Source organism: Fundulus heteroclitus, chromosome 13 (genome assembly GCF_011125445.2).
Source record: "Fundulus heteroclitus isolate FHET01 chromosome 13, MU-UCD_Fhet_4.1, whole genome shotgun sequence".
Lineage (NCBI taxonomy): Eukaryota > Metazoa > Chordata > Actinopteri > Cyprinodontiformes > Fundulidae > Fundulus > Fundulus heteroclitus.
In genome coordinates this window covers 40,811,676-40,827,579 of record NC_046373.1, presented here as the reverse complement: position 1 = coordinate 40,827,579, position 15,904 = coordinate 40,811,676, and the positions used below count along the sequence as shown (strand labels likewise).

The 15,904-nt window shown below is 40.5% G+C and overlaps 1 protein-coding gene across 2 annotated transcripts in view; it reads left to right on the top strand.

The window, feature by feature from the left end:
* Positions 1-15,904, top strand: part of pvrl2l (PVR cell adhesion molecule related 2 like) — a 476,506-nt gene that overhangs the window by 444,353 nt on the left and 16,249 nt on the right. For both annotated transcript variants that reach the window (XM_036145796.1, XM_021315647.2), the window contains exon 7: positions 6,839-6,968. In XM_036145796.1, the coding sequence (XP_036001689.1) occupies positions 6,839-6,968 (130 nt within the window). The remainder of the gene's footprint in view (positions 1-6,838; positions 6,969-15,904) is intronic.

The following is a 15,904-nucleotide window of genomic DNA, read 5'->3' as shown; positions in this document are numbered from 1 at the left end:
ACTAAACTTGAGTCAGAAGATTAAACAAAGGAAAGAGGAAAGAACTGTATTTAATAAAAAAAAAAAAATCTTGTTTGCATCGTGTTCTGCCAGTTATTTTTTTAATGCTTTTACTAATCTATTTTTTTATTTACCTGTCAATGTCGTTTTTTCCGCTCATACTTTGAAACGACACCATTGTAATTATTATTTTATACCCACTGTCATGATTATTATTGGTTTCGGTGTTCCTGCCACTGATGAAGCCTTTTTTCATGTTTTGTCGTCATCATAGTTTGTTCCTAACTATCAGATTCTTTTATTTACCACATCAATCAACACGCACCCGACACTTTGCATCGTTAATGGGCTTCATCGGACTCCTGACCAGATCCAGGTCACATTAACCAGTTCAATTATCGGCTGATTGATTCCACTTTTATAACGAGCCCGTTGATGGAAGTCACGTTCTCGTTCTCTCGTTCTGTGATGGATCTACATTCAGCAGTGATAGCTGCTTTGTGGCCAATAAAACTGAAATTCCTGGACATCATATTGAGCCCTCGGTGGCGAGCACTTGTTTTTCTGTGCAGGCAGAACATCTTTTAGCAGATAGCAGGGAGAGGCAGTTAAGTGCAGGCCTTGGGCACAGTGTGTTTGTCTGATTGCCGATGCAGCCCCCACACTGGATGGTTTCGCATGTGAGAGCGATGGAGCACTTAACACAGGCACTGTCATTTCAGGTCCATTTAAATTGCATGTGATACAGTCAGAATTTCAGATCATTTGGGTGTCACTTTGATAATAGCGTAATGTGTGCAGATTTCGGCCGACCCAGGCGGTGGAGCGAGAAACAAACAGGTAACGGCGGTTGTTATCTGGGGTGGGGGGTGGGGGGGGGGGGGTGTATCCACTGTAGTATGATTCTCCACTTCAGTAAATCTCCATTCTCTCAGTTTTTAACAATAGAAAAAAAATAGAAAAATGTCAGATAATTCAGGTAAATATTAACCGGAGCAGGACGGAGCGTTGAGTTGGAGTAAAACGGTGAATCTACAGGATGGAGGTGAAAAGTGGAAGGTGTCGTTCTGCGACCGTTTTTGTAACGCTGTGTGGGAACATTTCAAGGCAGAGATGAGCAGGAAGGTCCGTCGACGTGTTTGCTCCTCCCCAAAGGTCTTTAAAAAAGCTGTGCTCCTTTAAATATAAGCCTTAGAGACACATGTTTTACTCTGCAGCCTGCGTACGTCTCAGTCTGAGCTGCAGCGCTGTTGGTGAAGGTTTGTTTTCCGTCGCATATTAAAGAGCGCTTTCATTCAAACAGCATAATACAAACAGCATAATGCAAACGTAATTCTCTGAATAAACTGCCACTTTGTTTTCTCTGGCGTTCGCTCTGAATGCAGACGCTGACCCCAGCTCACTGCAGGGTGTGTTTATGCCCAACAATGAGCTGCATGTTGGTGCATACCTTGTTGATTTGGATACAAATGTTTCTAAGGTGGGCGTCGCGGCGGTGGAGGCGCTAGTCTGCCAATTACCATGCCAGAGAAGTTTGAGACTCAGCCCACACAAAGTTTGGCCGCCGTCGTTTTCACTCCTGTGCTTTTGCTCAAACTGAAAACAAACTTGCGCGGCTGGGAGGCATCGGCACGGAGAGGACGTTTGGGTGCAGGGCAGCGCTGATGTAGAGCCGTGCTCGGCATGTTCGCCTGAATTTCAGCTAGATGCAACCTGCAGTTATCTTCACGGCCATTACTGTAAAGCGCATCGGCGTCAATGATGTTCCAGATAATAAAACCTGCTTTAATATCAGACAAACACATAACTTGTTTTAATAAAACAAAGAGGCCAAACTGGCTCTACCTGAAGAAGTGATGAATAAGAGAATTAAGAATCTTTAAAAAGAGGTAAAATAGTAAATCACTTAAATAGTGACCAAAACATTTAAGCAACATTTCAATCCCAGATCTGGTAAAGTTCAAGAAACGGATGACAAACAAAGTCATTAAAATCTGTAAGCCTGGAAAGGAGTTATAAAGCCATTTCTGAGGCTTCGAAACCTCAGCAGATTACAGCCAGAATATTTGGCATAAATGGATAAAACATAAAAAAAACAGTGAAGAATATTCACACCAACAGTTCATCTTTAAATCATCAGAGAGGTCACAGAAGCATCCAGAAAAGCATCTGAAGCTCTGCAGGCCTCACCGCCTCAGTTAAGGTTCATAGTTCAGCAAAAAGAAAGACAGACTGGGCCAATATGGCCTCCATGAGTCTCAAGGCCAGAACCACTGCTGGCCCAAAACGACACTCATGCCCCTCTAGGATTTGCCAAAAATATCTGGTTGATCCCTAAAACTTGGGGAAATATTATGTGGACTGACATGAAGTTTTTAGAAGGTGTGTGCTTGATTGGGTCTGGTGTAAAACGAACAACATTTTAGAAGAAGAACATAGAACATGATTGTCCCATCGGTCTGACCCCCGTCATCATATTATATATCAAATAACATCTAAATGCATATTTCTGTAAACAAAGCCTCAACCATCATTGTTCAATAAGCACCGTACTACCTCATTATCTTTATCCATGACTTTCCTGAACACTAAAAAAAGTAATCTTTGTTCTTTGCATGTTTGTTTGTCTTTATTTGATTTTATTTCTTTGCCTTCATTGTGTGTAATGTAGCCAAAGAGAAATTCCACCGCAGTGACAAATAAAATAATCCTGATTATTGATGATGGTGAGAGTATGATGGTTTGGTTCTGCTTTCTTGCTTCAGGAGATAATTTAGGGAACGCTGAATTCTCCAGCCTAGAACAAAGTAGAACGTCCAGCCGTTAGTCACGGCCTTGATCTTGAATCTCTTTGGTAATGCAGGACAACAACGACAGAAAGTTCACCTCTGAGAGGCTGAACTAATCAAGGTTCTCAGAGTGTCCTAGTTAAAGCAAGACTTAAATCTGTCTGAGCTGCTGGAGCATGGCCTTAATTAATGCTACAAAAAAAAGCAATTCTGCAAAGAAGAGTGGGCCAAAATTGTTCCACAGTGACGAGAAAAAATGAGTTTTCACAAACGCTTAGTGGTCGCTGGTGCTGCCATAAAATGTAAAAACCGGTTCTCTTTATTAGGTTTGGTTTTTCACATTCTGCCAACATACAAACTAGGATTTTATACATAGTTTTATCATTTAATTAGTTATTAGTTAGTTAGCATGGGACAAGAAGGTTTCGGGTTCAAATCCCAACCTGGGGTCCTTCTGCATGGAGTTTGTCCTGTTACTCTGATAATCGGGTATAGATGAAGAATGGACATTTTTATTTCTGTTTTAACGATGGAAAACATCTCCCACTTATATGTGCAACACAGCAAAGAATAATTTAATCCCTGTTGCCTAATTACTGGAGCAAGAGAAGATAGTTGAGGTGTATCATTAGTTTGGGGAATTAATGATTGGCTTGTTAATAGGCAAACATGCCCACAGTTAGGATCAGGGCTTCATATTAGGAATCCTGATGTTCAAAACAGAAAATAACACTAAAGCACATTAACTTTAAGAGATATTTACTACGACGGTCCGACACGCGGTTTGTAAAATTGATTTTCATCTCATAACAGGTCGTTAGAGAATTAAAATGAGCTAAAGATGGATGTATAATCAAGCTCTCGGTTTTAGCTGTTTTTGTTGTTCTTCTTCTCACCTTTTTTTTTTTTTTGCTTTGAATTCAACCAAAAACAGATAAGCTCCCCAAAGCCAAACAGGAAAAAAAAAACATGTGTGCTCCTCGTAGTTTTCTCTACTCTTCACACTCTGACCCTTTGCTCTGATAATCTTTGCATGAAGACTGATAACGCTCTGAGTTTGATAATATATTTCACACATTTCCATAGTTATGGAAATGAAATTCTCCCTGTGTCCACAGATGCCGCCTGGCATTTCCTGCCCTTTTCATTCTTTCATTTCGGGGCTCCATGGTGGAGCAGAGCCGTCATAAAGGACACGGCTAAATACCGGTGCTCTAATTAGAATATTGCTCAGAAAACAAATTGCATATTTTACATATGGGCAAACTTTTCCACCAGTTACAAGTGAAAACTTTTTAGAGTGACATTTAGACGTTGAATCCAGGTTTTTTTTTTTCGGTGTTCAAGCTGCTCATATGAGCAGGTGTACGGGAATAAAGTTATTGCTGCTTCGTGTACCTCTGGTTCCCCTGCAGTGAGAGCGCCGGGCGCCTTTGATGAGCATTCCTGTAGCGCTTTTCTTCCATTCACAGAGATGCGAGTGGCTTCTCTGATAGATTATTAACACGTTTTGCATTTGCCCTCCAACAAACTCCTGGCTTCCTACATCAATCTTCTCTGCAGCACTCCTCTCCTCAGGGAAGCAGCCTCCCCTCACCTCAATTCTGAATTCAATAAGATCTCTGTTCCTGTATTAAATCCTGACTCCTGTGTCACCTGTTGGGAATTTCCCAAGCAGCAGGGTAGCCCAGTCTTTGAAAAAGTAGTTTACTGTTAACCGTTAAAAAAAAAAAAAGAAGAGGAAGAAAATGCTATCTTTGACACATCAAATGAGCTTTGAAGAAACTCTTATGCAAGGAGGAACAGACTGGAGCTGTTTGCTTGTTGTTTTTTTCTTTGTCTGTTTCTGTGTCCAGCTGTGAAGGAATAGCTGCTGAATCCGTCTGTCCATCTCGTCCATCTGTGTATGAACAGACTGCCCCCTGCTGTTTGGGAAGAAAGCTCAGTCAGTGCGTAAGGAAAGGCTGCTGGGCGGGTCGACCAGGTGATTATAGGTCTGAAGGCCTGTTTCTGGGGAGACTTGTCCAAAGCAGCTTCCATGGGAGACTCCTGGAAGGTAACCTGGCCAGGTGAATAAACGACCAGATTTGGTTGCTTTACTTTGGAAGAAAAGAAGAGATTCATGGCCAAGCACCTTTTTGCAGGAGGTCACTTTGACCTCTCTCCCTATCCGCTGGTCCAGACAGACGGACATCTTTGTGTCGTTGTTTGCAAGAGACACCAGGAATTAAAAAAAAAATCCTGGTTATTTGTTATTAAATGGTTAAACCTGAGCTTGGATCATTTTAAGGTTGCAGTCCTTCCTATATGTTTTCACCACACAACAGCAAAATATGCCAAATAAAAAAAATACTGGACTTGCAAAAAAGTTGGTAGAAACTGGAATATCCATCCAAGCTCCCAAAAATAAAGGTTAATTTGCCTTTAAACGCACACATGAATTTCAATTTTCAATTAAATGTTATATATATGGTGCCAATTCACAATACATGGAACCAAGAGTTCCATATCTATGGATGAGGGTCTGAGGTCCAACCCAGACTCAGTTCAGTTCAGTTTTATTTATATAGCACCAATTTATAATATCGGCACTTTCCAAAGTCAGACTCCATCAGATCCTCCAGGTTGGTGAGAAAGTTTCCTCTCTAAGGAAACCCAGCAGGTTGCATCAAGTCTCTCCAAGCAGCATTCACTCCTCCTGAAAGAGCGTAGAGCCACAGTGGACAGTCGTCTGCTTTGGCCATGGCTTTGCAGCAATCCCTCATACTGAGCATGCATGAAGCGACAGTGGGGAGGAAAACTCCCCTTTAACAGGGAGGAGAACCTCCAGCAGAACCAGAACCAGGCTCAGTGTGAACGCTCATCTGAGCGAGAGAGCAAAGAAGGTGACAATGACATTCAGTTTTTAATACGAAGGCTTTGATATTGGTTTGGACCATTGTTGGCTGACCCAATAGTCTAAGCCTTTGAAAAGTGCTTTTTTAGAATATTTAAATGTGTCATTATGATCATTTCTGACCAGCATTTAGGAGGTCAGACACTGATGTTGGGTGACCAATTCATTCAAAAAGAGTTCTATTGAGATAAGGTCAGGACTCTCTGAAAAACAACCAAGCTCTTCCACTTCCATTCAGGACTTTAAGTGTTTTACTTAAGGTCCTCCTGCTGGTCTGCAGTCATGTTGCAACTGAGAAGGGAAATTCCTAAACTGCTCCCTACAAAAGATTAAACCATAAATTAATCCAAACATCTTGGTAAAGTGAAATATTAAGAGTTGTTGAAATTACTGACTCAGCGAAGGTGAATATAAATGCATATTATCATTTTTTTTTATATTTTTATTTGTTTTTTTCACATAAAACCCCAATAAAATTCCTGCTAGTTTCTGACAAGACGTGGAAAAGTACAAGTGGCGTAAATTCTTGTGTCAAGGCGCTGTAAGTAATCAAACAGGAGCAAAGTCAAAGCGAGGTGAAAACATTGCCGGTTGTCCTTTTATCGCCTCTGTACCAGAGGCAGTGGCGTGTGCATGCTTCAGCCACACTGAGTAAATAAAACATTACTAAACCAAAGACTAAATAACCTGTGAAAACATTTCTGCCTCCTTTTTTCACAGTCTCTGCGGCTTTTAGCTTGGGCTCAGATTCCAAACACCTCTCTGGAAATCACAAACGTGTCCTAATTACAGAGAAATGACGTGTTCTGGCTGGATCCGGTCGGCGCTTTATGACATTTCCTTTACGGCGTTGACGTACGGCCAGGATTTCCAAGCTGCCTGTGTGAATACTTCATGTTTTATGGCTGCGCTCTGTTGTCGCCCTGTTTTCTTTGGTTTACATGTTTTGCTCTGCCACGGTTTTATGAAGCAATCCTGAAACACACGGCTACAGATTATTCCTTCTTCTCAGCAGGAAAACAAATAAAACACAAATACTGCCAGTGAACAACATTAAAATGCGGGGATCGGCCTCATGAAATTTAAATGAACCTGTAATAACACTTTGTTTCCTCTTTCTCTCCCCTCTCTGCCTTTCTCTCACCGCTGCAAGAAGAGAAACGGGAACCCGTCGAAGAGCCGCAGACGGGTGCCGTGGTGGGAGGCATCATCGGCACCCTCATCCTCGTCGGCGCCGTCGTCGCCATCATCTTCCTCATCCGAAAGTACCAGCAGAACACAGAGTGAGTCTCCGTTGCTAATTCTGCATCAACTTAAACGTTTGTTTGACCTCCTGAGCAAAATTAATCCCCCCTTCTGGGGCCGCAGCTCATTAAAACTTATCACACGTCATTAAAGGATCCAGCAGTGGTGGCTCTGTTACAAATCCTGACCTGGAGTTTACGGCACCAGGTTCCCGTTGAGCCTCCCTTGGGCTGCAGCTGGCAATGGAGATTTATGAAACCTTCTGGGCTTTTACGGCGCTTTTCAGATGCAGGTCTCCAAACTAAGGCTTTGCGTAGATCATCAGGCTGTATTATGAATGAGCGGGCAAATGGGGGGGGGGGGCTATAACATTCATTATGTGGCGATTAAAATTTGATGACTCCAAAGAAAAGGTACAGCGTCCTAAGATTACTAACCATTAATCAGGGAGAGGAGTGGACGGATGTTGAGAGGCGAAAATCAGAAACAAACAACAGCGATCATTTGCCAATATCTCAAACTCTGCTGAGAATATACTGAATGCTCGTGCAGTTATCTTCTAAGACAGGGGGGGCAAACTCATTTTGGTTGAGGGGCCGCATGCAGCTTAATCTGATCTCAAGAGGGCCACACCAGTAAACTCATTGCAAGATTAAATAGAACTAATAAAAGTGGACTTGTTGTTGAATTTTATATTAAATGAATTTCACTTTTACACAATATATAATGAATAACCTCAGCGTTTTTAAGAAAAGTATGTGCAATTTCAACAATACTTTTACTCAGTTAAACATTTACTTGTGCATCATGCATAAGAACTGATTACAGTGATTGTACAATGTTGAAAAACATTTATTCACATTTTTTGGAACTTAAAAACACTGTCCTGCATGAAAAAAACATCAAACAGATAAAAATTAAAAAATTATTTCAAATCAATATTACACATCTGAAGCTCAGTGCTACCATCTGCTGATTAAAACACAGCGCCCCTCGTGGACAATATAGGAACTGCAGATTTTCAATTAAACAAAGTACATGTTTTTTTTTCAATAATTGTTTTATCATTCTCTTCCTTTTATCTCCTGTTTCTTTCACCTTTTCTTTTTTTTCTTCTTGTTCTTCCTTTCCTCTCCTACTTTCCCATTGTAGTGTCCATATCATTTGAGATAATCCCCGCATGAATAATAATAAAACTATTCACATTCATTAATCAAGCGGGACACTATGGCAAAAGCAGGACTGCTCCACATGTGAAAGTCAAATCTGATTAGCTTTTTTTGGCATTAAGACAACAATTCTTATTGCCACATTGCCAGACGGGACACTGGGGGGAAAAAATATATATATATTTTTTTTATTTATTTTTATGTTTTTTGAGTAATGATAATGCATTTAGCCACCGGGCCGGACTAAATTGTTCGGCGGGCCGAAACCGGCCCACGGACCGTATGTTTGACCCCTGTTCTAAGATATAACTTTAATCTGTTCCAACAAAGACGTTTTAAAAGGTTGCGTTAAGAGGAAACAAAACTGTGCTCTGCAAAACTAATGAAAGCACAGGAACTAAATCGACGCAGTGAGTGAAAAAGTAAAAATACTAGACTCACTCAAGGTATGACTGCTTCAAAAGTTTTCTTTTCATTTATACTGAGCAGAAAATAAGTTTCATAAACAGGGGCGTGAAGAAAAGCGCGTCCTCCGTAGGGATGCAGGGTCTGAGAATGAAGACCCGGGTCAGGCTGCTGCAGCAATAACCACCGCTGGCAGGCTACCAGCCTTCCAACGTTATCAGCCCCACTGGAGTCTGCATATTTTCAGGGGTATTCTAGTCTTTTATTAAAGCAAATTATTAAAACAACTAAATCTATGTTGTTTATTTTGTTGGTGAACATCCCCCTCTGTTCTGTGCACTACAACCTGGCTGCTACGCTAATGCCGAAGTAGTTACGGTGCATGTTAGCATGCTGTATTTTGACATTGTTTCAACTGGGTCAAAATGATCCCAACCTTACGCAGTTCTGGGGAAAAGTGGTCATAACTTTTGTATTTTCCTGTTGCAAATATTCTTCCACAGAAGAGATGTTTGTCCGAGCCCAATTAGGAAAAGTCGTGAAGTCTGAGCTATGAAGGTTTCCGTGTAAGGAAGCATTGAACATGCTCAGAGTCATCAGTCCAACACGGGATGATATCGCTCTTAATTTAAATGATTAAGAAAAGCTTGGTTAATCTAATCTGACCTTCATTAAAACTAGAAAGCAATAATCAACCAAATACCTTCTTCAAATGTTAAAACATGCAAAATGAACCCTCCAACAGGTGGTGCTGAATGAGTGATTTATTTGGCAGCTTTTTTTTTTTGTTTTTTAATCTTTCTTTTTTTTGGATTGATCATGACCTGAATGAATCTTCACCAGCATACATCCTGTTTTCATCGCTTGCCTCTATGTGTTCTGGAATAATGTACCGTTACACGAGTACAGTTGATTAAAAAGCTTAGTTTTAAATATTCAAATTAGGATTTAGAACATTCAGAATAAAAACACACCAAATAGGCAACTCAGTTTAACGTTGTGTGCAGGAGAGTTGACAGGATTCTAACTCAAAAGACGAAGGTTAGTGTTCCCCATTTGGAGAATCAGATTTCACTCATTTTGTTACTTGATCGTTTTGCTTGTTTTGAACCATAAATCGCTTTCTAAAGCCTTTTTTTCCAGACCTGTTATTTTCAAGCTGGTCTTGATTCGCTACTTTAATTTTGAGTCATTTATTTTTTTGCCTCTGTACCAGAAAACTATTATGTTGCTCTTATTCTGGTGTTATTTATGGGACCTGTCAGTGGAAGCTGATTAGGGGGCTACTTTAGGCTAAGCCCATCCTCCACCTCAGCACCACTAATATCTAATTTATATTGTTTGTGCTTCATTGTTTGTGCAGTGTTGATGTATAAATAACCCTAAGCATGCCTTAGTAATGGAAGCTAATGAAATAAGCTAGCTCTCGGTGCTTTATATAGACCAGCTATAAAACAGATTGTGCATCACATCCATTCCTTTGTATGATTTAATATATTAATGGCAGTTGGAGTAAAGTGCCCGTGTTTAAAAGAGTTCAAACGCAATTATGGTTTCCAGAGAAACTCTGTGATGCTTTACAGAGCGCAGAAGTTCAAAGTAACTCAAGAGATGATGGAAATTGTCTGACACATCAATACTTCTTCTGCTTCGACTCCTTTTTCTCTGAATAAATTGTTCAGTGGTAAAAAGTTGGTATCTGCAATTGAACTTTTTCTTTTACCACAGTCTTTAGAACATCAGGTTTTTTTGTGTTGTTTAGTTGTTTGGTAAGTGTAGCATGCAGAGCTGTGTGTTTGTATGTGTGTGTGCGTGTGTGTGTGTGGGGGTGGGGGGGTGTATTCAATAAATTTTTCATTCTTACCCTTTTACTTTTCACAGTATTAAAAAAAACAGAAAAGAAAACATTACATTCCCATCAGCTGGCTAGTGTGCTGTGACTTTGATGTATCATGCAGCGTTTGCAAGAGATTCTGAAAAAGGGAAAAATAATTCAGCAATTGTCACCATTGAAGATTTAAGCCAATCACAAAAGGTTGAACTTCCCTAGAACCTTCGCTTTGGTGCCTTTTTATGGTTTTTACCCCGTTACAGTTGCAGTTTTACGTAAATCTGTGTTGTGACCTGTTTAGGGTTTTTTAATGCATACAGATGCATCAGCCCTGCTGCTTTCCATGCTTTGCTGATTTAACCTCATGGAGCCCAGGACATGCTGCAAAAATCAGTTACTCAGTTAATCACTATGTGCAAATCTGACATCAGTTTTCATAAGAGGGAAAGAAGCTTTCTTTATGCTTCAAGTCCTGTGGTTTTACAAAGAAAAAGATCAAAGCTATTCATCAAATTAAAATGTTCTGATATCAAAACTTTTGTTTGTTTGTCTGAGCGGTTAAATTATTCTCGTACAAGGTTGCAAATCATCTCAATATCTGGTCATGAAGACTTTGTTTGCAACAGAAAGTGAGCTTAGATGCCACAGTTCCTCAGATTGATGTTTTGGGGCTTTTGTGGGATGTAGCATGACTTAGCTCTCAGAATAAAGTTATGTTTTGTATTCAAAGATCTTATTTACACAAGCTTTTGTTGCAAAAATCAATTTGTTTAAAACCTTCTGACATGCAGCTGCTCTCATCATGGTTTTTTTGAAAGGTTCTAGTCAGGAGTAAAAAGCTTTAGGTTCTGGTTGATGGTTAAAAATATTTTTCCCCAGATGTATTTTAAAACAATACTTCAAATTGTCTGATGATGGCAAAATATACCAGAATCTAAGGTAGACTCCTTGTTGATGTCACCGGTTTTGTGAAAATGAACTCTTGGTAAGCCGTTAGCGGCTTACTTAAAATATTGAGTGTTTCTTTTTTCTTTCAAATCTTCTTCTTTCAAGCTATTTTTCCATTTTGCTGATATAAAACAAACCATTCTTGTGAGTAAGGTCATTGTTGATACTCTATCTGCACAGTCTGTCTCCCAGCACCCAGGGAATCGTTTGTCCTTTGAAAAAAACCTGGACCACAGCCAATCATTAGGCCTATTCAGACTTTGTGGACTGCAGTTGCATTCATTTACAGTTCTGGATCAAAAACTTAAAAAGAGACACCTCAGCTGAGTCGCACTCATGCAATATTTTTGGTTTTTGCATTATCTCAGAAAGCAAGCAAACCACAGCAAACGCAAGACTAAACCGCTGTGATAATGATGTTGCTGCAAACGTTTAAATCAAATCTGCAAAGCAAACAGGGTAGCAAGCTCAGCAATAACAGATTAACTGGTTGAATTGGTAACTTTTCCAGTTAGATGCCCTTCCGCGACATTTAGGTCAACTCAAACTTGTATGTAGCAGATCCTCAACTGAATGCCACTTGACAAATAAATCCAACAAGCAAATATCCTGCTAAAGTTTAGCTGATGTAGCATTAGCTGCAGGCAGAGTGAGTGAGTGTAGGCGAAAGGTGGAGGACTTAACCCGCTTAGCATTTTTATCTTGTTGCATAATGTAAAGTCAAAAAAAAAAAAAGAAACACGCATATATTTGTTCTGGAAAATGTTTCTTCCTCTTGTTTTTTGGCCGCTGCTCCACGTCTCATCCTCGGCACACATGGTGCACAGGTAGGAGATGAAATTCTCAAGGTTGAAAGCTTTATTGGTTCATTCCTGAAAAAGGCAAATCCAGAGTCCGGTGTGTTTGAGTCAAGAACAAGACACAAGATTAGTGTTGAGACAAAGATAAACAACAAGACCAACACGGGGCTCAAGTACCAAAACACTATTTTATACTTTTTCCTTGAGGTTGAGGCTCCTGATAAAGACATCTCTGGTGAAAAATTCCTTACAGCTGTAACCAAACTCACTCTAAACTTTCAATGTTCAACTAGTCTGGGCTTTATTTCCCCGTTTGTCATTACAACATTTTCTCCTCTTCCAAATTGTTTATATTATATACTCAGCCACAGAAATCCTGGTTGTTTGGAGCAAATATTGAGATGGTATCTTGAGATTCATTACAGTTCATGGAAACAGACAACAAATAGAGCTGCTAACAGGACAATTTCACTACTATCTTGGAATTCATTAGATACATGCTAAACCTCAATAAGTGTCTGTCATGCAGGGTTAATGTTAGAAAACCAATAAAAAATGGGACATTGCCTCAGATTCTTGTCCCACAGAATCAGTACTGCTTCGCTTTGCCTTGGGGGTTCGCTTTAAATTGTTTTAACTGATTTTTATTTTTAAAATGTCAGTAAAACAAACTGTGCATGTTGCCTTGTGACACAACATAAACATAAACGTAAATATATTTAGTTTTTTAAAAAGATGACAAAATCTGCAGAAATCCAAGGTGAACTCTTCAGGGCCGGCTCTACGCCGGAGCGAGAGGAGGCAATGCCCCTCCACCCCTCTCAATCAAATCTGCCAAAAAAAACAACCCAGCTTTGTTCTTTTTTAAGTTATTGTTAGTTATTAGGCTTACTTTGATTTGAGATATAAAATTGTTCAATAGACATCCATCAGATTATGTAGTTTTTGCTTCCCCCTGTGGGATTGCCACGTTATTTTGGTCAGGGTTTTGTTTTGTGACTCAGTGATCCCAGATATTGGGGTAGAGGCCTAACTAAAGTGCAATCCATCTCTTGGATGTTGGACACAGCTTACTCTATTTCCATGAGGAAAACTACATAAATCTGCTGGAGGGTAATGTGATCGCATAATGAAGCCCCCTCTGCCTGCCCCCTCGTATGCGTGTGCCTAAAACCGGCCCTGGAACTCTGATTTTACCCTCAAACTGCCATCACATTCTAAGCATTGTGTTTTGATGTTTTATTGTGTCATTTTTTGTATTTTAATCACTTTAAGATGCTCATTTTTCACTTCATTCCCATTGTGGTTGACACTTGTCAAGATAATGTGAGATCGCTCCATATGTCGTGCTGTGAAGTGATGAAGATGAAGTGCTCTTATATGAGGCTGTGCTTATATCTTATGTGAAGTTTGTGTAAATTATTTCTGTCAGTCTTTAATCATAAGGGGTATTTTACATCATTGAAATGATTTAGTCGGGATGAGGCACCAGAACTGACAGATTAAATGAGAAGTAGTGACTAAGAGGATAAGTATTTAATAGCTGTTAAGATGCTAATCAAATAAATACTAGGATGAATAATCAATAATTGGATCAGGGTTGAGAAAGGAGTTGATTTCACACAAGATTTCTGTAATTAATTTAATGTTTTATTGAGAATGTTGAAATGTGTTCATCAGAAAAAGGGCAGGGACAGCACGTACAAAAATAAGGAACAAAATGAAGGCTAAACAAAAAGAGAATTAACCTTGAGTAGTGAGGCGCTAGCCTTGGCATCTACATAAAGTTAGGTTGGGGTTGCAAAATCAAAAAGCAGAACAGCCGAAACGTGCAAGAAAAACGAAAGATGAACGCTGCAAGGTGGCGAAAGGAGAAGTTGAAGGCCAGTTGGTGATGCCTTACAGCCCTGTGGAAGGGAAAAGTAAATCATGTCATTTATCAAGAATATAAAGGAGGCTTGTGCAGTTTGAAGGACATAAAGTGGGAAGAATCTAAGTGTTCGGAAGTAGTCACACGTCAAAGGGGTATAAAAACGGTGTGAGGAGATAGAAGGGGTTGGAACCAAGATTCAGATCAGCACCATGGACAGCGATTGTCAAGACTGCAGCAAAACAGCAGAACTTTAGATCCTTCAGTGTCCATTTAACACAAAATATTCCCTGCATAAATTATAATAAAGCTTTTTACATGTATAAATCAAGCAGAGCACTATAGAGAAAGCAGTAAATAAGCAGTAATTAAATCATTAAGACAAGATGAAAGATCTAAAGCCTGAGCTCCCGGGTCCAATCCTTGGTCACGGGAGTTCAGACTCCTGAATCAGGGAAGCTCCCACTTCAGTAAATGGAATCCTACTAGGACCGATTCTGATCTTTTCCTCATCATTAGTAGTTGCACATCATTATTTCTCTAAATCTGTATTTTTCCAAATCTATATTTTTGTTAATATTACTATTTTGGCCAAATTTATATTTGATGGCCTAATATTTTGAACCTCGCCTACGAGATGAATTCTCGCAGTATCTGTGCGTTCACAAACACACGGGAATCCATCTTGTCCCGCTCCGGCTTCAACCGTTTGTGTCCAAATCAAAAACGGTTCGGGCCAATCACGTTGCAGTATTTAGATTTAAGATGAGACATACCGGTGCAACGGGGGGGGGGGAGCGCTGACGAGCCCACAGCCGAGCCAACATAAACATGGCGGCACAGGAGGACGCATGCGTAGCTGCTGCTATCACATCTGTTTCGTAAGAATCCACAATTTCTTCTTTGATAGTAGAACAGCAAGAAGCACCTTGACCAGCTTAGCTGCTTATGCCTTAATTTGATGCCATGATTGGCTAAAACCAACCTTTGGTAGGCGGGCAATCGGTGCCGCTTTGCCCAATCAGCTCAGAGAGTTCTGCTGAAATTTACTCCTTTCCCCAAATGGATTCAAATGGAGCCGTCCCAGATTGATAATGTGCAGGGCTAGAGTGCTACACATTTTCATTCTCGCTGGCCAAGGTATAATATTTTTTGCCCGATTGCTGGAAATTTCCACCCCATACTCAGTAACTCAGGAATACAGCATGTTCTCTCATTGCCATAAGACAGGACTACCAAGACGGCATGAAACCCTCTCTCTGCCACAACTCAAATTTGTTACACAAAAAAAGAAATCTTGGAGCCTCAGCGTTAGGGACAGGTAGTCCAATATAAAATAGTGATTATGGGTGTCATCTGTGCTTTCTGGGCTGCTGGATTAAACTGTATGCTGCAGCACCAAGCTTCACAATAAAGAGCAATTTAATGAATCTTTGGTCGTTGAATTGTACACATTACTACAGTATTTCAGCAGCAGTACACAGACTGGGCGCTTATGTTAACACTTTTATAGGAGGTTTTAATAGGTTGCCTCAGGCCAAAGCTTATGGAAACAACACCTCTGGGGCTTAGTTCAAAGCCACTGAAAATATCCCAGCCCAGATAACAAGTGCAGACTGTCATAAAAGAGGGAGCTGCTGTTAGCAGGCAGAGCTGGAGGAAGCTACTCAGTTGGGCTAATCCACCAGAGGAAGATGGGTGTGGCACACAGGTGAGGGCCGTGGGAGGCCAGGTGTGTCCCTCTGGACGTCAGTGTCCCCAGAGACCCTGTTTGGGAAACACTCGTCAAGCTCTGGAGTCTGGACGCTTAAAACGGAGAGCTGGTTTGGGCAACCTTAGTGGCAGGAGGGTAAACTCAGTGAAAACTCCACCATTTATGCAGGAAGTGTGCATCCATGAGCCAGGCTGTCTCCTGCAGCTTCTCTAGACCAAACTGGGCTCCTGCTCCTCT